We start from the raw sequence: 24,427 nt of genomic DNA on the forward strand, positions 1-24,427 counted from the left end.
AAACTTGAGGGTGGACCAAATTTGACGACTTAGATTCCAATTCCCAACTTGGATTTGCCAAAGTAAATCGGCTGCTAAATGAGGTTCGGTTCGATTCGGTTCGATCGGGAAGAGAGGTAAAGTTTGGGATGGTTAGTGTTAGGCTGAGGCTGATCAGATTGGGCTCGAACGCTCTATACTTGAATGAGTCAAACAATTTTAGTAGCTCGGTTGACTCGATTTTTTTGGAGGATAACATGTTAACTTGGGGTGCAAGATTTTGAGTAACTTGGAGAGGACGATAGTTTTTCTAGTCATGCCCACCAGGGCTTCCCAAACTCAGCGGGGGGCGACTTGTGAAGGCCACCAAGATGTTGCGAGTTTGAAATACAAGAGTGTGCAGCTTTTGTATTAGTACTTCCTAGTGGGCAAGGACATGCTCAAGATTTCATATTTCCTTCTCTAGCTGCATGTTTCCAATCACACATTACAAATGTTGCAAAATGCAATTGTCAAAACTTGAGCTTGGTTTAAAAAAAAGACTTGGTTTGACGTGCCAATATGGGCTGAAATACCAATCACCAATCCACAATAGGGGCATTAACATACAAAATAACTGCATAACCTCGTCATTAATATATACTTGAGTAATCTTGGTATTAACATACAAAATACCCTCAACTAACATATGCTAGTTATCACCAAAACAATGTTATGTATATAATAGGCAACCCTTTCAACAAAATAAGGTTGCACATATTATATTTAACATTTTCTATCATTTTGTAAGTTTAAAACAAAAACAAAATGCAAAATGAAAGCACATAGTAATACACACCTCGATATTGACCAATCATATTCTAAAGATTTTTGTCCAACTGTTTGTTTTCTTGAAACACCGATATCTCTTGTTCAAAATCATTGAATATATTTCAAATTAATTTTTAGCCTAAAAACAATGTTTTCAAACTTTTCATCCAAAGAAAGAATTGAAGAGGACATCATAAGCTTTCTAATGCACCAAAAATCACCTTAAACCGACACTAAGATCAAAAGTTATGGCCAAAACAATGTGTTTGGCATGTTTAGATCTTGATTTGATTCTGAATCCAAATACATTTAATATTGTCACCAGACTCAATTGTCATCCAAGCCCAATTGGCTTCCTTACTATTTAGATATTGACCCTAGTTGTTGTTTCAAGTGTGGATTTAGACCCAAATTATCGTTTAGGCTGAATGAGATCCACTTCAATTAGTGTCCTTATTGTTTAGATTTGCAGCAGATCCAAGCTAAGTTGTTGTTCTTGCAATTTGAATATGGATCAAATTTAGTCTAAGTTGGCACCTTTATAATTTTGGTTGTCATTCTTGAGAACATATCCAATTTAGATCTAAACCTATTTTGCTCAGACGACAACCTAGGTTGTAACCCATACTTAGACAGTAACCTAGGTTGTCACCCAAGCAGTCAGGGTGGCGTCCAAACCAGTGTTGTGTGCTTTAGCATGGCTTGCACTTGGAAGGTGTTTTGAACATTGAAACTTACCAAAAACTATAAAAGTCGCCCCCTAAGACTTCCATAAATCCTAGCTTAGATCTCTCAACCTACCAAATTCGTGAAACTTAGCCCCTAAGCTAAACCCCTGTCAAATCATATTGTGTCACCTTAGATCTCTAGCCAATTAGATCCAGGCACCTGCATGACACCTGGATCTGGTTCATTTAGCCCCAAACCCCTTAGACCTAATACCAAGACCCATTTCTACACCTATAAATAGGGGTCCAGACCCCGAGTCTAGCATCTATATTCCATGGTCCCCCTATGCTTAATATATGGAGCTTGGACTGTAAGACTCGTAATTTTTTAAGAAATTTTTTAATTGTTTTGAAAATATTTTGTAAAAAGTTAATATAAACTAAAAGTTTATAAGGAATTTAAAATTTTAATTTCGCGAATTCAAAACTACTGGGATTTTCATCTTGATCCAACACTAAAAATATTTGAAATCCACTATCTATGAGAAACGGATCCAATACTTGGATCTAGTGCATAGGTAAATCCGAGATTTAAAAGTAAAAATATATATATATAGTAGAAGTGTATGAGTCAAATTTTGGTAATTAGATTTGGATCTGGATCCCATGATCCGAAATCCAAAATGGTTTTCAAATATAAGTGTGGATCGATGTACATAGGACTGGATCCAACATGGATCCAGAATTTGATGATGTAACATAAGGTGAAAGTAGAGTTAGAAATACAATTAATACATAAGATGGATTTCATAATATATGAAATATGTACATAGTATATACTTAGGGGCACATACATATATATTAACTAAAAGAATATGAAGAAGAGTTAATACATTAAAGAGACGGGTGTCCTCTCTAGTAGACCCAACTTGAACCAAAAAGAAAAATAAAATACAATACTAAATATTCAATACCTAAGAGAGAGTAGTAAGTAGAAAACATTTTGAACATGATTGAACATGATTCTTTCAACCACAACTCGTTAAATTTTCATTAAGTCAATCATAAATTCAGATATTACACAGACTAACATGTTGAACATGATTGTATAAACAAGGTACTCTCTTTTGGAAATAAACAAAATAGTTGATTTACAAGGTAATCAAGATTTAGTCATATTTATCAACTGTAACTTGCAAAACTTACTATTCAGAACTTTCTAAGCATTTAGCCCCTTATTTATAATTCAATAGGGTTTATAAACACCAATAATATTCAATATATATCAGAAAAATATTAAAACCATAATATCCAAATACGTTACTACTTAATCGCAAACATAAGTCATCAGGGAATTTTGGATCCCTAATGACCCATTTTTATAAAATTTGTCACGAATAGCAGATCACATATAAAATCACTATATTTTTACAGTGAATATCTGTATTTGTCAAGAATATAACCCAATAAATAGATCTAAAAAATAATGAGTACAAAAATAATTAAAAATTATTTACAGAACCCTATTCTGATAGAGTTTTAATCCAGAATTTGTAAACTGCAATATTTTTATCAGATTAATGTTTTTCTTGGAATTTTTATAAAACATTTTTGACAAAATCCTTCTTATAAAGTCTGTTATTATATGTTAGTCTTCAACTAAAATTTTAATAAATTATTTGGAGTAATTTTTTCTTGGCATTTATGTCTTTTATCAGAGATAGGTCAAAACAGTCCTAATCTAGGGTCAGAAACTGAAGCTTTGTTAAAATGGTCATTTCTCTCTCAATACGAATACAAATAAGGTAAAACAAGATTCTAAATTCAAGATCAAGATGCGTAGATTCACTTGATATTTTTATTTCTATTTTTTGGACTAATATTTGAAGATATATCAATTTATTTTCAAAATTAGTTAAGAATAACATATCAATCATCACAAATTTAGGTTTCTCAGAAAACATTTTTGTAAAAACTCTTCTTGAGACCGTAAAACCTTTGAAATCTCAATATTTTAGATTTGATCAGATTCAATATGGATTAACTCATGAATAACACCATTAATAATTAATTTATGATTGAATCTAATATGAACCAACAAAGAAATCCTATTTATGTACGTTTCTCAAAATCATTTTTATGAAAACTCAAGATTCATCTTCTTTGAACCCAAACAATGATTTCTTCAAGAAAAAAAACATGTATAATAGATCAAAACAAGTAACTATGCTGCTAAAAAATAAAATAACTCAGATATGCATGCTTAATGTACATAAAAAGCATGCACTACGTAAATCTTACATAAGATAAAAATGAAAAACGAGGCAATCTGATCTCTACCCCACCATAACCACCGAAGTATGTGCAGGTTTAATGACTGCACAAACTATTTTAAACCTCCTAGACATTTCTTATGAGAAGAGAGAAAGTAAAAAGGAAAAAAATAATAGAGAGAGATTTTTCTGAAAAAAGTGAGAGGGGTGTATGAGAGGGGGTATATATATCCCTCTTCACTACCCTAGTCTATTTATATGAGTCACTCCTCTCCAAAATCGTGTGTGGAGGGGAGGAGTCCTTTATAGAAAAATTTAATTATCTTCTAGATTCTAATTTCTTTAATTATTATTTTTTAATTCTATTTAAGATTATTAGATTTAACTATTCAACATTTGGCTCTTAAAATTCTAACTAATATGGGCTCTTCTAGAGGTGTGGGATGTCTCACCCTCTTAAATATCTTTATTATTATTTTAAATGAATTCTAATATTTAAAACCTTAATTATCACCTTTATATCTTTTATTTATTTATTGGTTTGAATTTAAAACTAGATACTATTTAATTCATATGGACTCCTGGATCCAAATGGAGGTCCACATAGGACATCCCCTATGAGGTCCAATCCATAACCATTGGATCCAATTAATATTTAAAATTTGATCCAATCCAAACGACACCTCAGATCTATATTAGATCCAAATGATGATTTTGGATTCAGAACCGAAGTCTAAGATCCAAAACCACACAAACTCGCATAGTCTTCGTACCTTGGTCTTTTTCGCTTATTCTTAGAATATTATTCATAACTTGAGACAAAGGTTCATAATTAATTGAAACTATAAAAATAAACAATTCACAATTATAGTCATAAATGCATCAATAATTCATTATTTATTTAATTTAATTATCAAGAAAAAAACTCAGGTTTTACATCCTACCCCCCTTAAAAAGATTTTTGTCCCTAACATTTGATATAAGTGAAACTCAAAATAAATGGGGATCTCTCTCTCGCATACTAACTTCATGCTCCTAAGTGCACTCTTCGATACTATGATGCTCCCATCATACTTTTACTAGGGGAATAGTCTTCTTTCTTAATACTTGCTCTTTCTGATCAATGATTTCTACAAGACTCTTTTACAGTCAAATCTTCTCTCATGCTCATATCCTCGTATTAGATCATGTGTGAGAGATCCATAACATACTTTCTCAGTATAGACATATGAAAGACATGTATCTGTGAGTATTAAGGAGGTAACACTATACGATAAGTGACTTTGCCTATCCACTCTAGAATCTCAAATAGTCTGATCCCTTTCTTAATCGAAACATACTTTTGGTAGGAGACAATTTGACAAACATAAAATCTCCCTCTGTAAAAGTGAGCTTTCTACGCCATTTATCTGCATAACTCTTCTGTCAACTCTAGGCCGCACAAAGTCTGTCGCAAATCTTTTGAACCTTCTCAATGTAATGTTGCAAAATGACAAGTGACTCCACTGCACACTCACCAACCTCATCGCAATAAACTAGGGATCGACAAGGTCACCCGTAAATAGCCTCATATGGAGCCATACAAATACTAGCATAATAACTATTACTATACGCAAACTTGGTTAGTGCTAGATGTGTATCCTAATCACCTTTCCAGTTGAGAACACAAGTTCACAACATGTCTTCAAGGGTCTTAATCGTGCGCTCTGACTGTCTGTTTGTTTGGGAATGAAAAGTTGCACTAAACTTCAGTTTCGTACTCATAGTTGTATGCAACTATCCCCAAAAGTGAGAAGTGAAACGAAGGTCTCAATCAGATATAATCGATAAGGGAATATCGTGCAAATGAACTAGTTTTTGAACGTACAACTCCACTAAATTGTCTAATAACTGATTGATCCAGATCGGTAAAAAGTATGATGATTTCGTAAGCCTATCGACAATCACCCAATCCGCATCATGCTGGCATCGAGTCTTGGGTAAACCTACAATGAAGTCCATCGTGATCTTCTCCCATTTTTACTGCAAGACCATTAACAACTGCATCATACCACCTCATCTTTGATGTTCGATCTTGACCTGCTGGCAAGTCAAACATCTTGAGACAAACCTTGAAAAAAAAGAAATGATAATAAGATTATATAAGTTCATAATACATGTATAACGTTATTTCAAACTATTAAAACTACCTACCTCGCAATTTCCTGCTTCATTCTATTCCACCAATACCTCTTTCGTAAGTCCTTAAACATCTTAGTAGTACCTAGATGTATGGTGTACCTAGATCTATAAGCCTCCTCTAGCAACTCTTTATTCAATTTGAGATCGTTCAGAACACAAATATGCTCATCCATCTATATACTCACATCTTATTTTTTGTCTAAAGGATGAATGATCCAACTGAGCAAGTGCCTGCAATCTCTCAAACCAGGGATCTTCCTTCTGGGCTTTAATGATCCAAATGATAAGATTAGACTGGACGGTCATACTGGACAATTGAATAACTCCCGCATCCACTGCAAAGTTTGCCAAGCCACGAAATCTTTCAACAATTTTTACTTTACTCCCAACAAGCTGGCTGAAAAGCCTCTTGACTTCCTACTAAGTGCATCTGCTACCACATTAACCTTCCCTAGATGGTAAGAAATGCCGAATTCGTAGTCCTTGATGAACTCCAACCATCTTTGTTGCCTCATGTTGATCTCCTTCTACGTGAACAAGTATTTTAGATTCTTTTTATCTGAGAATATCTTAAACTTCTCTCCGTATAAATAGTGATGTCATATCTTCAATGCAGAGACAACTACTGTCAACTCTAAATCATCAATGGGGTAATTCTTCTCATAAATCTTAAGCTGACAAGATGCGTACGCAATAATCTTATCATGCTGCATAAGAAAATATCATAGATCAGTGCTTGAGGCATCAGTATAAACCACAAAACCTCCACTGCCAGGCGGTAGAGCCAAAACTGGGGCTGGCGTAAGCTTCCTCTTCAGGATCTAAAAACTCTCCTCACACTTGACATCCCACTCAAACCTAGTTCCCTTCTTCATAAGCTTTGTTATCAACATAACTATCCATGAGAAGTCTTGGATAAAATGTTTATAATAGACTGCTAATTTAAAAAAACTCTGGATGTCATGGATGTCATGGATGTTCTTCGATTGCTCCCAATCTAAGACTGCATTCACCTTCAAAATCATCTAAAATTGCTTAGCGAAAATAAAACTTATGAGCACACTACATCGAAACAACAATTAGAAAGACTCAATTACCTTACCAGGGTCTACGACAACTCCATCCTTCGTGATCACATGACCCAATAACATAACCTCTTTGAGCCAAAGCTCACATTTAGAGAACTTCACATACAACTGATTTTTTTCTGAGTGTATTGAGTATGATCCGTAAGTGATCTCGATGTTGTTCCCTGCTCTTTGAATACATCAAAATATCATATATAAAGACAATAACGAAGAAATCAAGGTAGGGGCAAAATACTTGATTCATCAAATCAATGAACACGGTAGGGGAATTCGTAAGCCTAAATGACATCACCACAGACTCATAATGTTCATATATCATCTAAAAAGCGGTCTTCTGGATATCATTGTCCTTCATTTAAAGCTGATGGTAGCCAGAATAGAGATCGATCTTCGAAAATATCCTCTCTCTGCGTAACTGGTCAAATAAATCCTCGATCCTGGGCAACGAGTACTTATTCTTAATGGTAGCTTGGTTGAGCAAGCGATAGTCTATGCACAACTACATTGATCTTTCTTTTTGACGAATAGAACTGGTGCTCCCCAAGGAGAAACCCTCGGCCTCACAAATCCATGATCCACCAACTCCTATAATTGCTTCTTGAGTTTGAAATTCCACTAGAGGGGGTGAATAGTGAAATATGGAATAGATCGAAAATTCCAAAATTAAATGCAATAAGGTACAACACATAAAACACATGATTTATAATGGTTCGGTCAAGTTACTGACCTACATCCAGTCCCCAAGCAAAACACTTGAGCCTTTCACTATAACATCCGAGTTACCAGATAAATAGTACAACACCCTCTTCCTCAGAGGTCTTTTTCTCTCAACAGAGAATGAACACACCCTCTTTTACATAGGTCTTCTTCTTTCAACAAAGAAGAACAACACCATCTTTCACAGATGTCTTCTTCTTTCAACAAAAAAGGACAACAACCTTTTTCACAGAGGTCTTCTTCTTTGAACAAAGAAGGAATACAAGGAATAACAAAAAGTTACAATACTTCCTATAGAACCTTCAGAATGATATGAATGCACGAATGAAGGATTCTTAGAATGTTTTGTTCTTTTCACTCAAATAATACTCTTTGTCAAAGAGCTATTCTTGACTTTTTCTCTTTTTTTTCTAGGCTCTCTTTCAAAAATATCAAATAGGAATTTTTTTCGTTGTATGCTCACATGTCCTTATAAAATATTATTTTGTTAGTGTATATATAGCCTTAGAAAAATAGTCGTTGCTTTTTGGAATGATTGTCCTTTTGAGATGTCAAGTCATTTCAAAAACACCTTTGTGAACTATAGTGCTTTTTTCGAAAAGGTCTTCTTTCGATAAGTGTAATACTTTGGAGTAGACTATTCGTTGTAGTATTTTAGGTGTGATATATTTTGTAAAAGGTCTATTTTTAAAATAAATGATTTGTGGTACATTGAACATTGGTTTGTAAATCATCATGCAGTTTTGTCTTTATTCAATTTAATGATTTGTAGTACATTAGTATTTTTATTAGAAATCGTTACTTCTTGACTTAAATGTATGTAAGTACAATAAATGCTTTGTTGAGTTGTTTATTTGTAAATGGTCATATCTCAAAATACTTTGTGATGTGTTATTTAATGTCTACAGAAAGATTAAAGACTTTAAGCAAGTCGACATTCTTGAGTGAGGTTTAAATAGTCATTTCTAAAATGCTTTTGAGGTGGTATTTAATGTTTTACAGAAAGAATGATGACTTTAAGTAAGTCGACATTCTTGAGTTGTATAAAGTAACTAAAGTCTTTTCTAAACATATTATAATAATATTAGTTTTCTTTGTTAGTTCAACTAGACAATTTTGTATTTTTGTCTTTTTCTTACATACTTGAAATTATTACTTTTTATTTCTTTTCAAGTTGTCTTATTCATAAATGCATGTTAAAAGGTACAATTAATGCTTTTGAAATCATGAGCTATTATATCTTGTCAAAATATCTTTTTCATAAAAGTTTGTAAGAAGGTACAATGATTAGTTTTAAAAAAGGTGCTTTTTGAAATATCGTATGCTTTTTTGAAACATAGCTTTTGTGAAAGAGTGGCTTGTATACTAAAGCATGTAATATGCAACATGCAATATGCAATATGCATGCTTCTGAAGGTTTTGTTACATGACTCTAAAGAAGAAAAAAAATCTTCATCTTGAAGTAGCTGATCTCTTTAGATGATCTTTGAGAATAAATGGCTCATCAAGCTTTTTCTTCAGAGAGAATGATTGCACCAAAGGTTGTACTTGATTAGGAAGTCTCCATCCTTTTTGGGTGAAATATCCTTGCATCAAATACTCGTTAAATACATGACAAATCATATCCAATCATAATATAACATTATTGATGAAGACATATTATCATATCATATTAAATCATATATGACAGTGTATCATATTGTGTGACATCAAAATATAGTTTCTCAACAGAGTTCTTCAAGCTCTATTGGTGTAATACGATATGGTGCTTTGGAAATCAATGTTGTCCTAGGCAACAAGTCGATGCCGAACTCCACCTCTCTGACTGGTGAAAGTCCCGGTATGTCTTCAGGAAATACGTCTAAAAACTCTTTAACAATCTCGAGATCTTCTATCAACAGAACGACAAACTCTATCCCAACCACACTAACCAAAAAGGGGGTGTGTCCTCTATCCAAACATCTCTCAGCCTTCACTGCAAAGATGATACAACTATATAAGGTATGTCTGGATATCCTGAACACAATCTCTTAGATATCTAATGTCGAAATCACTACCTTTCCTTCTCTATACAGAATACTAGCATAATGCTCGAATAACCAGTCCATACCCAATATGGCATTGTAATACTTCATATCGAGTAGGACTAGGTTGGCAAGTAAGACCTGCCCCCACAACTCTATAATAACACACAAAGAAGTATTCTTAACTAGGATGTGAACATCGAGTGTAAAAATAAGTGATTTAACAGGCAATCCCAACTGATTAATGCAATCTACTGAAACAAAAGAGTGAGTAGACCTATTGTCGAACAGGACTAAAGCAGCTTGTCTAGCCACAAGAATCGTACCTTGGACCAGATCATTCGATTGCAATTTATCGATCATGGCTGCGTACATGTGTCCTGACACCCGGTTCTACTAGCAAACCTACTGCTGGTGTTGCTGCTGTGGTTGTCGTTGGGCTGAGTCCTCCCAGGCTGTTGTCGTCTTTCACCACCTTGCTTCCTGTAGCACTCTCGAGCAAAGTGACCTCTCATGCCACAATAGTAGCAGTTGGTGGTCTCATGAGGGCACATCGGTCCACTGTGCACCCTACTACACTTCTAACACCTCTATTTAAATTTCTGTTGTGGCTACTGACCTCTCCCTACCTGATGCTTCTACTTCTTAGTAGGAGGAATTAACTTCTTACCACCTGCGGGATACTGCCTATGGCAATTATCGGTCTTCGTGGGCTGCTGCTGTTTGGACGGTTTCTTCTTTCCTTTTTTCCACTCCGCTGACAAGGTAGTGGCAACCTTGATCACATTGACGAAAGTCATGGGCATGTTGGTCATGACCCTGTACCTAAGCCCATCCTTCAATCCTCTAGCGAACTTAGTCTCCCTAACCTCACCATCCGTGAAAAGTGTGGGGCAGTACCTCTCTAGAATCCCGAAATTAGTAGTGTAGTCTACCAAACTTACACTATCTTGCTCAAGCTCTAAAAACTCCTACCGCTTCCTAATCCTAGTATGTTGAGGGAAGTGGGTCTCCAAGAATGCTCCTCTAAAAGTCTCCCATGAGATATCGACCACTCTTGCAAAATGCATGGTATGAGCAGTGTCCCACCACTTTCTGGCATCGGCCTTCAAGCGATAGATACCAAAATCTATCTATCTGTCACCAGGGATAGGCACCAAAATCTATCTATCTGTCATCAAGGATAGGCAGAACTTGAAAAGCTCGCTTGATCTCCTCGAGCTATTTTTTCGCAGCTTCGGGATCGACTTTCCCTGTAAATGTAGGTGGTTCCAACTTAAGAAACTTCTCGTAGGTCACCGGCCTTGGGTTCAGATTCTGATAAACAACCTGCATAAGAAGAATGGTACAATTCTGGTTCTGTGCCAGAGCTTAAATGGTCTGACCAATATTCTGAAGGGTATCCATGACAAAACCCCTATGCATTTGCTACTCATTTTTTTAGAGAAGAGAGAAAGCAAAAAGGAAAAAGAGAAGAGAGAGAAAGAGAGCGAGATTTTTGTAAAAAAGTGAGAGGGGCGTGTGAGAGGGGGTATATATCCTCCTTCATAACCTTAGTCTATTCATATGAGACTCTCCTCTCCAAAACCGTGTGGAGGGAAGGAGTCTTTTCTAAATTTTTTTAATTATCTTCTAAATTTCAATTTCTTCAATTATTTGAATTTTTTTCTAATTTTATTTAAGATTTTCAGGTCTAACTATTCACCAACCGACTCTTACAATTCTAACTAGTATGGGCTCTTCTAGAGGTGTGTGATGTTTCACCCTCTTAAATCCTTTTATTATTATTTTAAATGAATTCTAATATTAAAAACCTTAATTATCACTTTTATATCTTTATTTTATTTATTGGTCTGAATTTAAAATTAGATACCATTTAATTCATATAAACTCCTGGATCCAAATGGGGGTTCACATGGGACGTCTCTTATGAGGTTCAATCCATAACTATTGAATCCACTTAATATTTCAAATTGGATTCAATCCAAACGATACCTCGTATCCATATTAAATCCAAATGATGATTTTGAATCCAGAACCGAAGTCTAAGATCCAAAACCACACAAACTCGGAGAGTCGTATCTTAGTCTTTTTTGCTTATTCTTAGAATATTATTTATAACTTGAGACAAAGGTTCATAATTAATTGAAACTAAGAAAATCAAGAAAATCAAAAAAATAAAGAATTCACAATTATAATCATAAATACGTTAATAATTTATTTTTTATTTTAATTATCAAAGAAAAATCTTGAGTTATATATATATATAATTTTTTTTGTTGCATTTTGCTATTTTATTTGTAGGTACGCAAAAGAAAATAAATCCGCACCAAACTCGAGCAGTCGAGTCCGGACGGCCCAAAGCCGAAGATGCTTGTGGGTTCGAGAGTTTGAACCGCCACAAACCCGGAACGCGCCTGTAGCCTGTTCATTTCTGACCCACAAGCGATGAAGGGCTCCGTTCAACTGATTAACGTGCCATGCTGGCAATCCGCTAGAGCAAAGCTCAACGAATCAGCGTCAAGAAGGCCATTCAGGGACGCCTACATAAGAATATGCCTCCTCCCTTCCTTTGTTCAAGGATTTTCTCTCCGCTAGGGTTAGGGTTTTGCATCTCTCTCTCTCTCTCAAGGAAGAAGAAGAAGATGAGTTCTACGGGAACGAAGGGCGGTCGAGGGAAGCCAAAGTCGTCGAAGTCGGTGTCTCGTTCGCAGAAGGCCGGGCTTCAATTTCCGGTCGGGAGGATCGCTCGTTTTCTCAAGGCAGGGAAGTATGCAGAGCGAGTCGGCGCGGGCGCTCCCGTCTACCTTTCCGCTGTTCTCGAATACCTAGCAGCCGAGGTAAAGGGGAAACCCTATTCGTTTCTTGAAAGACCTTTTTTCCCTTTGAATTTGTCTTCATGATTTGGAGAGGTGATTTTCTCTTCTATGCGTTCTCGAATGCCTTGCGGCTGAGGTATTTCCATAAAGAAAGAGTAATCCGAATCCCTTTCTTTTTCTAACTTGTGCTGAGATTTGCACGTCTCCGCCGTGATCGAGTTTCTAGTAGCCGAGGTACTGCCGAAAAGAAATGGAAACCTAATCTGTTTCTTGCTATATTGTTCTCCCTCGATTTTATATTTTACCTTAATCAATTTGTGTTTTTTCGGGAAGAAATCAAATATATTCTGTTTATGCTATCTTCTTTATTAAATTTGGGTTTTCCTTTCAGTTACTTTTTCTTTTGCATATGTGTCTCATCTTTTTGATGATTCCGAAAGGAGATTTTTTTTTTGCATTAGTGTTTTTGGTCGTCCTCTAATGGTTCAGAGATGAAGACCAAGAGTTGTTCCTACTATGGTTTCTGATTTTGTGTTTGGATTTAGGTGTTGGAGTTGGCCGGGAATGCCGCGAGGGATAACAAGAAGAATCGGATCGTGCCGAGGCATATCCAGTTGGCGGTGAGGAACGATGAGGAGCTGAGCAAACTTCTGGGTACGGTGACGATTGCTAACGGCGGGGTACTGCCCAATATCCACCAGGTGCTCCTGCCGAAGAAGACGGGGAAGGTAAAGAGCGAGCCTGGTTCTGCGTCTCAGGAGTTTTAGGTCTTGCTTTTTTCTCCTCTCCTTTTTTGGGCTCTTCCGGGGGGGAGTTTGATGCGTCGGTTGTGTTTCTGATGGTTAGGGTTTGGATCTTGTATATTTCTTGAATGTGGCTGAAATGAAACAATGTCCTTTTTTCTTCTCCAATCTTTTACATATAAGGGGATGTGAAATCGAATGGATTTCGTGGGATCGATGTTGGCCTTGAACGATGAATCCATATTCCACGGGTAATGTGGAAATGGATTGCTGAGCATTGGTGCGTGTCAATGCATACGCCCTTTTTAGGGCAACTTGGCCCTGCCCGTTGCCGGTGGTAAGGTTTGATCAAACTGTACCCCATTTCTGACCCTTTCGGAGGCCAAAGCCTGTTGCCCAGTTCTATATTCGAGAATTCAACTGCTTATGTTTTTAAGGGGAGAGCGGATTCGAATATTTTTTTCTTTCTGAAGTTATGGTAAATGCGTAGTGCGTCTCATCACAGGTTTGCAACCATATGAGAAGTGGGGGATCAATTCTCATTTGCCCCGTTTCTAAAGTGCAAGCATTATGTGAAAAAATGGGTCGGTGAAATTTGAATTCACATTTGAGGCCAGTTAACTCACTTCACACTTGTACGGTTCCAGATCAGATGAGAACGATTCTCGTTTGGGGTCTCCAGGCAAACGCGTTATTAGTGTGGCCACCACATAAGTATTATGAATTAGTAAAAACTTGTTTCATCAACAATGATGGTATCTGTTGCCTATCCAAAAAAAAAAAACCGCTTCAATCATTTAAACTTGTTTCATCAACATATGTATGCATCCCCGCCGGCCCTACATGTGACGAACCAAAGATTGGCCAATCAGTGGCTCTGTTTGGTATACGTCTTGTCAGACCGATTCAAGCAGTAATCTATCTTAAATATTTCAGTTAATTCGGTAGTTAAGCACAATGCAAACAAGTTCAGAAGGAAAAAATTAGGTATTAAAACTACCACCAAGACGCAAAAAATCGTCCAAAAGTATACAACATATTGGTGATGCTGATGAAATACGACATCGATTTTGTTGGGCATGTTTTGTTTCATTTTTGGGATTTTAGTTGTGGTTTTTCCGGTAGTGTCCATTTTTGTTTAGTTATGGTTTTTGGACTTTGATTACACGCAGTCATAAAGAGTACATGCAAACAGTGAGTGTTCGTGACAAGCATATGAAAACAACAAAATCAATCAACCTCATCAATACAGGATCAAGCGAAACATTCGTAAGATCGTGGCATATGAAAGTAAGCAAATCAATCAAGTTTAGCAATATTGGATCAACGCTCAATATATATTTAAAAGATAAATGGAGGACAAGAAACTTCACATTAATTTTTTTTGACAAAGTTTCTCCTGTGTTGTTATAGTTCTTTCCTGCCTTTGTTTTGACAACACAGTTGCACTCAGCCACACATAACATTGATGGGGAAGCAAATCAGGCCATGTTGAAAATGAGCGTTAACCACGTGGCATTCATCCAGAATGCAAACAGAGGGCCACGATGTCCGCATGAGCAAAAACGCTCATTTTTCAGCATGACCTGATCTGCTTCCTAAATGGAGAGGGGCTTATGCATGTGAAGGGTTTACGTGCATGAATGTCATGCATTTAACCCTCACTCTCCTTCCACCATAAACCACTCTCCTTCCACCATAAATAAAGAGGCATGTTTGTTTGATGAGTGCAACCAAAGCTCTTTCTTATTTGGGTTCAAGGTCTTGGTCATCTTTTGACTTGACAGCCTGGGCTCAAAGTGGGCGTTCGATAGTTTGAATAGAATGCTGAGCACGTGCGTCTATGCAAGCTTCCTTCGGATCGACTATCACAGGATCCGGTATGTTTTCGTTCTTAATCTAGTTTTTGTCAACATTGGGTTATGGGCCCACTCTCCTCGTAGCGGCTACGCGTATTTGGGGGCGTGGGTGCGTTCACATTCATGCGGTGCTCGCTGAAATTTATATCGGCGAACTTCTCTCTCGCTGGACTCCCGTTCGATTTTTGGAAATTCGGATGGCGACAAGGGAGGAGTTGACTGGCGCACCACGGATTGCGGGTCGACAGCTGTTGCTGCCCCCCCCCCTCCCCGGAGGCAGCAGTGGTCGTCGCACTCGGTTTCCGTCGCATTTTTGGAGCCCCTGCATGGGTTTCCCCGCAGTGTAGTAGCCCCCTAGCTCAGGCCACAACCAGCTTCCTGCTGGCTGTTTTCTGTCGTCAGCGAATCGCCGAGGACGTAGAGGCTGGCCATCGCCGTTGGCACCTGTGGCGATCCGCCGGTGGCAACTATTGTGTCAGCCATCTCAGCCAACCATTTGGCTGCTGTCGCCAGTGGACGACCGACGTTGATGGCGGCTAGCTGTCGGAGCCCGCCATCGCATCATCAACGACAGTATGGCCGGCTGCTGCAAGAGGGATAACAGAGGCGGGGGTGAAACCCATCCGTTACAACACTCCACCGCCCTAGCCATCGGCGGTCGACCCAGGGAGCTATCGGCTGACCGTCGTCGGCAACATCCGGGACCGGCCGCCGAAGACGGTGGTGGCTGTAACGACGGGTGCAAGGAATTGGGCCCTGTTCCTGCATGGCAGCCCTTTGTCGCTGTAGTCGTCGGCGGACGACGGTGACTAGCGGTGGCTGGTCATCGTCGACTGTAGCGGCCGGCCGCCGTTGGTGACTGCAGCTGGCGGAGGTCGCTTGAAAAAAATAAAAGTCGTTCATGGAGGGTGGCCAGGATTCCACTGTAACAACTATAATGGATCCCGACTGGGTCGGGGACCCGATCTGAACCTAGAACCGTTTCTTGATTCGATATGGATCAGGTTTGTGCCCTCCCGGGGCAAACCTGGATCCATTGAGGATTGGGTCCTCGGGTTTGGGTTCAGACTCGATACACTCTATCCCGGACACAATCCAGACCCGAACCCATTTAGGGTTCCAGATCTGGGTATGACCCAATCCTATGCGATCTAGGATTCGGATTCGAACCGGTATCCAGTTTAAACTGGGTCCAGATTCAGATCGAGTCCATGATCTAGATCAACCCAAGTCCAGTTATGACCAGATCTGGATCTGGTTTGGATCATGAGATCCAACCCAAAATCTGCTTTGGACCAAGTTTAGATCTAGATCGGGTATGGATCATGGGATCCAACCCGAGTTTCATTTTTCAACTGGATCTAGATTCAGATCGGGTTTGGATCATGAAGTCCAACCCGAAATACAATTTGGATCTGAACTGGGTTTGGATCATGGGATCCAACCTAGGATCCATTTTCAAATGGATATGGATTTGAACTTGATTGGATCAAGTCTGAAATAGGGTCCAAACACTATTTACCCTTTTTAAAGAACTGAACCGGTTCTATGACCAATACGAGGAGTTATGAGACCGGTTCAGACTCCTTTTGGTCGGTTCCTATGGGGTTTTCACCGATTCCTACATGTAGAGGCCCTATTTTCATAAATTAGTGAAAGAACATGGGTTTTCTCATTCAATTTTAAGGGTTTATAGGCTTTAGTATATATTTCAAACCAGTTTGACTGTTCCTAGACCAATTTAGGACCATTTCAAACTAGTTCAGAGTACTTTTTGGCCGATTCTAGCATGGGGACCCCAAGTATTATCTGTAAAAACATGTTTTTGTTATTTTTTCGTACTTTATGTGTATTTATTATCATGGATGCATGATATTGTATTTATTGACTATCTATAGGGGATGACTCTTGCATGCATTTTATGTTATTTTCAGTTATCAATGATATTTAAGCATGAATTATGACTAAATTCATGACATATGTAATGCCTTTTATAAAAAAATTATTTATGCATATGAGTTGAAGTATGAATTTGTATTTTTGATGATATAATACATAGTTTGTCATGAATATATATGCATTATCACGTGTACATGCGAAATCTTTACAATACAAATATATTTAGGGTAAAAGATCTCGATTAATTGACTCATGCAATAATCAAAATGATCTGAGTTATGTTGATTGTGGATTCTTTTGACCGTGTTAAGATTCAGTATTGTAAATATGTATGACTTTATGAAATAATGATTCTACCCAAAAGTGGGTCATTGTATTTTAAATTCACACATGGTGTAATAGTAAGTGTGTATACTAGTCTATGAAATATGTTCGTACCCAAATGCACGATGTTGAATTACCTCTGGTTACATGATCTGCTAGTTTCACTAATTGAAGTTAATTATTTAATAATTAAGGAAATAAAGCAATCTTAAGTATTGTCGTTTTCACCAAAGTTGAATAATAATGAACCAATTATGCTTGTCTCAGAAAAGGTAAAAAATAAAGAGTTTCAATTATTTACCTTTTCAACATGAGTCTCGTTTGAGCATTTATAAGGTCTTTTCTTTTTGTTCTTGCAGTACCATGTTTTTTGATCATTGACAATTCTAATAATATCCCAATCATAGACAAATCTAATTTTTCAGATTGAAAATATACAATGTTATTCACTTTGGGTTACATAGACCTAGATTTGACTATTAGAATTGACGAACCTTCTGCTCTTACATAGTAGAGTACAACCGAACAAAAGACTACCTCTAAGAAGTAGGAGCGCTCGAATAGACTTAGTCTGTTGCTTTTGCAATCAAGAGTGACTAAGAACATTCGAGGCATGTAAAAGAATTCCTTGGAGCCATTGAGACTCAGTTTGTCAGTTCTAATAAGGCTAAAAAAAATATCTTGATATTCAAGTTGGTGTCTATAAAATATTTTGGTGATAGTCACATCCGACAATACATTTTGAAAATAAGAAACATTGCATCTTAGTTGAATGATATGGAGTTCATTTCAAACTCTTTTCTAGTCCATCCGATTTTGAATTCGTTGCTTATTGAATACTGACCCTTCAAGATCTCTTATAACACACATAATGATGAGTGGTCCTTTAATAACATTTTGACTAAGTGTGTTGAAGAAAAAAAAAGACTAAAGGGTGAGAGGGTGTAGAGCTTACATATGACTTCTCATAAGGGAAAATATTGGCCGGGGGCCAATAAGGGTTCATTTAAGAAGAAGAACAAGAATAAAACCTTTGGAGAGAGTTTCAACTCTCAGAAGAAAGCCAAATCCCAAGTAGGAGGTTCTTTTATAAAGTATTTTTTCTATAAGAAGAGATATAAGAAGGTTGACTGCCTTACGCATAAGAAATGACTCGATAATAGAAGTAATATGTCATTTATTTCTCATGAGTGAAATTTAATCTATGTTCTATTACATAGTTAGTGGGTTAATTCTGGTTCTACGGTGCACATTGCCAACTCTTTGCAGGTATTTCTAAACAAAAGGGAACCAACAGAGTATGAAAGAAGCATATTCTTAAAAAACAAGATGCATTCGCATGTCAAGAATGTTGGGACCTGCAAAGTTGTGTTAGAGTCTGAATTTATTTTGGATTTAGTTGATACTTTTTATGTTCCATTCTATAGTCAGAACCTCATTTCTATTTCAAAACTTGATAAGTTTGAGTTTGCTTTTAAGTTTGAAAACTCCAAGCTTATTATGAGAGTCATGCAACCTCCACCTGGAGGAACCCATATGTTTGCCAAACCTTTCAAAGTTCATAGAGGAGACCGTTGGTTGGACATGGACATGATGATATGCCGATTAGCTCGAATTAAAACAACAAGAGGAGGGAGGACAAGGGCTAGGGTACATGTTGACAACCATTTCATGAACCTCATCGGCTCACAACAAAAGGCAATCATAGAATACTTCTATTCCATTTGATGGACTCCCAAAATGGAAAGCTCATTCTTGGAATATGTTGCAAAAAGGGAAGATCGCCGTCAGACATATAGGGATAGGTAAAGGAAAACATAAGATCCAAAAAAGTGGAAGGCACAATTTGTTATAAATTAATATAGTAGGTGTAGTCGATGATTTTGGTTATTGGAAATAGATATTAATAATTGCATTAGGCCTTGTAGACATAAATACACCCCCCCCCCCTTATAATGCTAAAACAAATGTGTTGAAAGGGAAGGGATGTGTCTAATCTTGACGATGTCTATATTACCCTCTCCTTCACCTTTGGTAGGATTGTGGTGAAGCTGAGAATGAAAAAAATCTCTACCCCTCTTCAACAAAAATGGATTGCCAAAATGATGGGGTATAATTTTGAACTCCAATACAAGAAGGGTCTGGAAAATTGTGTTGCCAATGCCTTATATCGGTGAATGGAGGAATAAAATTGAATGTTCTTTCCATTGTAACTTGTAATATATGGAGCAAGGCATGTAAGATACAAAAAGATATATAGTAAAAAAATACAGAAGTTGAAGAGTGTTGTCAAGAAGGATCCAAGTAGCCACTCCCACTACCAAGTCAAGCGGTCTTCTATAAAGGAAGTTTCTTACTTCCTAATAGTACCAAGATCATCTCCGATCTCCTCCATCATTAGCACTCATTACCTTTGGGTGGTCATGAAGAGGTCTTTAAGACCCAACAAAGGATCAAGGGTAAGTTCTACAGGCCCAAGAAGATAGAACATATGATAAGTTAATTAAGGAGTGCCTCGCTTGCCAAGCCAATAAATACGAGGCCATCAAACCAGCCGGCTACCTCCACCCTTTGGCCATATCGAACCAAGCTTGGTCCAATATTTTTATGGATTTCATTGAAGGCATCCCTCCCTCCAACAAAAAAGAAGTCATATATGTCATAGTTGATAGGCTCGCCAAATTTTCTTACTTCATGGCCTTACCCTAGAAATATTCAGTCCAAATTGTAGTTAGAGATTTTCACCAAAATATAGAAAAACTTTATGGAATGCCCAAATCCATAGTCTGTGATCAAGATTCTCTTTTTATCGACCAATTTTGGAAAGAGTACTTCAATATCTTAGGAACTAAGATGAAGTATAACACAACATACCACCCCCAAACCGATGGTCAAACAAAAATTGTCAAATGAACCATATAAACCTACCTCCATTGCTTTGCTAGTGAAAAACCTAATTCTTGGACATACTACCTACCTTGGACCGAATAATCCTAAAACATCTCCTTCCATTCCTCTACCCAAATGACCTTCTATGAAGCTTTTTATGGCCATCATCCACCTAAAACCTTGACCTATGAAGAGGGAAGTGCCAAATTCCTTGAGGTGGACCAACAATCAAGGACAAGATGTCATTTTGTGAGAACTCAAGAATAACTTGGCAAAGACACAAAATTATATGCGGCAAATTTATTATAAGAACCAAAAGGATAGAGAATTTCAACCCAGAGATTGTGTTTGCTTAAAAAGAAGAACTCAAAGACAAGTACCAAAGCAAGAACATACCATTCACAAGCTTACTCTCTGTTACTATGACCATTACCAAATCTTGAAATAGAATGGACCAGCTATGTACAAACTCAAGTTACCACCATCCGCCTAGATCCATCCCGCGTTCCATGTATGAAGGCTCAAGGCACATCACAATAACCTTCCTGAAGGAGTGGAGGCTACACCAAACAAGGTGAAACCCAAGAGGCCAATTTAGGTTCTCAAAACAAGGAAGTTGCGAATCAATGATCGATGGGTCAAGACGCACCTTGTGGAATGAAGGAGCACTAACCTGTGAGTTTGACAATATCCTCGAAAAGCAGTAAACCAGATTCTTGCTTAGTGGACAAGGTCAAACTGAAAGGAGAGAGAATGATATATATCAGGTAGATCTAGATCCAGGGTCCCAATCGGCTAGGACAATTGAACTTGGTGGTGCCCATGTAGGGGGCATCACCCTATATTTGGCCATGCTAGAAGGGCAAGAATTGGTGGGTTACGAGGGTGCTAAGAATGAAAAAAAAAAGATATGAGGTTGGGCTATTTTTGAAGGTCAGGATTCTAGAAATAACTTAGTTAAGACTGAGTTCAAGGAGGCTTAACCAAAATCAAAAGATTTTAAATATTTTATGAAACTTTTGTATGAGATTATTGAGGGCCTCCTATGCCTATATAAAGGTCATATGTTTTCCTCTTTAAAGCAGAAATAAAGTTTTCGTCCTCTCTCTCTCTCTCTCTTTTCTTTCACACGTCTCTCTCTTTTCTTCTATTTGGTTACCTGACCTTCCATAGGTCGTGATAAGTTCTTAATGGGTCTTCAAGTACTTTCCAAGAACCATCCAAGTTTGCGCACAACCAAGCTCATAGAACAAGTGTTATACTACCATCCCAAGCCTTATCTGGTGTTGTTGACTTCATCCAGTGAGTTCAACCCTTTGGAAAGTCCCTCGCTTGGTGTCTAAGGTCTGAGTGAGTCTGAACCTCCTTCTCTCACAACCCAGCCAAGATAGAAACTATTGAGACCCAATTAGGTTTACCTCAACCCAACAGTTCCTATAAAATCTATTACACTTTAAAAAATCTCCTAGACCAAATTGTGACGGATCTAGTCTTGATTTTTGGACCTAATATACTTTAGGGTGTCCTTAATCAACCCTCCAATTTTCATAGTTGTCTACGTCTTCAGTGCAGAGAACTAAATTTTAGAATTCTGATTGCCTGTACCATAACCAGCCTCAAAGGTGGAGCTGGGGGGGGGGGGGGGGGGGGAGGACTGGGCTGTAGCCGAGTCCTGCCTCAGAAACCGAGTCAGACCTGAGTCGAACCTGAGTCGGACCTGACCCGGATCTGAAACCCGGTAGGGTTTTAAATCACCCCCGTTCTCTTCCTCTTCCTTTTCAAGTCCCGTTACCTATTCCATTTCTCCCCCATCTCTCGCTCCCTGCTTGCAGCAGCCGACGACACCGGCGGAATCCAACTATGCTGTCTCTCTGTCCCTCTCTTCCTCTGTTTTCTCCCTCATCTTTCCCTCTCTATGCTATCAGAAGTTCAGGTGTTGATCTCGACTTTATTATGCAGTAGAACAACGATTATAATCATCGAGAATTTTCAACAAGTTGCTTGACAGTGCACTGTCGCTTGTCGCAAGTGAACCTGGTTTAGATGGCATATTGTTTCAGGTTCCTTTCATCTTCTTTGATGCATGTTTCTTTTTTCTTCATAGCTGTCTGCATTCTGGTTGGCTGCTACTCATCTTCCTTTTCAACATCCCTGCACTTACAACTTGCTATCCATCCAACACATTGTGACGCTGGCCCCTTGGAGCAACCATGTAATGATGCATAGTAAATATGTAAACTAGAATTTGCTTGTGTACAAATGACCATGTCCTGTACAAATGACAATAGGCCCTTGAAGCAATGATAGAACTAGTTTGTAGAATTATCAGAATATCATTTTTACATAAAAAATATAATTACAGAAGATATACCTAGAATTAAAAGTATTCACTTACATGATTCCTAACAGATCTTTCCAGATACATAATATTTCTTGACACCAAATAGATTAAAAAAGCATGCTATTGTCTTCAACATAACATAGCTAGTGAGATGACACTAGACATCTATCTTCCATCTATATGTGCATGTGTATGTGTATGTGTATGTGTGCAAAATAGACATAAATATCATTAGTATTTCAAAAATATCATAAAAATATATTATAAATTACTGGAAAATATCATGAAATTATGAGATGTACCCTTTTTCTAAATAAAAAAGTTTTTTTATTGGTTTCCTTTTTATTATCTGATTATTTCCCTTCTATTCCAGCTTTACATTTTCTATAAAATGCTAAAAAAATAGTTTTCTTGTATGTTTTTTTCTTCTAAAACTTTTTTTCTCAAATATCGCAAGAAACTCCGATGCATTTTTTATTAATGCCCAAACTTTAGTTGCTTTTTGAAAATTTTCCTTTATTTGTTATATTAAGCGGCTGATAGTTGCTAAGATGCCATAATATTTAATTCAATATGCTGAAAAATCAATGGCTCATAAATTCATGAAAATAAGGGTGCCCTATAAAACACCCTAACACGTCATGTTGTGTTCATGATCTTGAACATATGAAAACAATAAATAGGAAATGAAAAGCATGATTTGGAGGTGATTTTTTACCTTTGAGGATGGAAACCAAAAAACAAATGAGAGGGTACTGCATTGGGCAAAAAATGATCCAAAAGTGAAGGCTGATCCTTCACTTTCAAGTTCCAGGTTAGATAGAAGAAAGGGATCCTTATGACTTCCAATGATATGTGGTAGATTGGGAACAAAATCACCCTCATTGTTGAGTTCATTCACCTTAATTAGGGCCTTGTTTAGTGGCGCATTAGTTTGTTGTCTGTCTAGTAGTCGTTAGGCAACCCCCCTCCCCTTAGGCGCCATCACTGTTAAATCTGAGGCAGCAAGCTTGGTTAGTTTTTTTTCAAGATCATGTAATGATGATATTCACATTATCAAGATAACTTTTCAGCCATCATATATAATAGTTAAGAGTTCTTGTTGTTGTGGGTACATGGTGTTGCAAATAGCATTCTTGTGAATAAGATTTACTTGTGCTTAGTTTTCATGTTAGACATTTGTTTAGGTACAAACTTTCTTAGAAAGAGTATGCTCTAGTAGGTCATGACACAAGATATATATTGGCAATCTAATCTCTAAAGTGATGTGGTTGAAGCGGAATCCACACCTAAAATATTTTCCTCATCTAATGTGGACAAGGAGAAAAATAAAACTACTTACTGGCATTGGCTTCTTTGCTTTCTTATATTGTTTTGTTTCCTTAGCTTCAATTGCATCATTTCAAGCTATTCCATTAGATTTTGATATTGGGAAGTATAGGCTTCTATGGACTTATCCCTCTTGCTACTGCTTTTATGTTTCTACATGCCTAGCACTTATAACTATTGCATGAAAAATTTCTTAAATGTCATAAAATATCATACACGTACTGATTGCTCATGTAGTATCTTATTTATTTGTAGAATTTGAAATGGAAAGAGGACAATCTTCGAGCACTAAGAAAAGGAAAAACTTGTTATCATTTTTTTCGAAGTTAGACAACTCTTTAGATGGACAAGTCGAGGAGACTCCAAGTCCTACTCCAACCATTCCTTCATCACTTGAGCATATTCCATCTCCGAATCCAACTTTCGAATATGATTTTTATATTGAAAGAGATCCGGGTAAAAGAAAGCGTATGTGTGATCACCC

General features: G+C 37.4%; 1 protein-coding gene across 1 annotated transcript; it reads left to right on the top strand.

Moving 5' to 3' along the window:
* Positions 1–12,329: 12,329 nt before the first annotated feature.
* Positions 12,330–13,470, top strand: LOC149837327 (histone H2AX-like). Its single transcript, XM_090005960.1, has 2 exons — positions 12,330–12,580; positions 13,105–13,470. Exons 1-2 carry the CDS (start codon positions 12,386–12,388, stop codon positions 13,324–13,326), a joined length of 417 nt encoding a protein of 138 aa, XP_089862086.1. The 5' UTR covers positions 12,330–12,385; the 3' UTR covers positions 13,327–13,470.
* Positions 13,471–24,427: the final 10,957 nt, after the last annotated feature.

The sequence above is a fragment of the Nuphar pumila genome, chromosome 5 (genome assembly GCF_984573655.1).
Source record: "Nuphar pumila chromosome 5, dmNupPumi1.hap1.1, whole genome shotgun sequence".
Lineage (NCBI taxonomy): Eukaryota > Viridiplantae > Streptophyta > Magnoliopsida > Nymphaeales > Nymphaeaceae > Nuphar > Nuphar pumila.

Bases quoted from the DNA above. Each gene is read 5' to 3' on its own strand.
- LOC149837327 (XM_090005960.1), top strand. From the start codon at position 12,386: ATGAGTTCTACGGGAACGAAGGGCGGTCGAGGGAAGCCAAAGTCGTCG. The intron at 12,581-13,104 runs GTAAAGGGGAAA...GTTTGGATTTAG, and splicing joins TCGAATACCTAGCAGCCGAG to GTGTTGGAGTTGGCCGGGAA.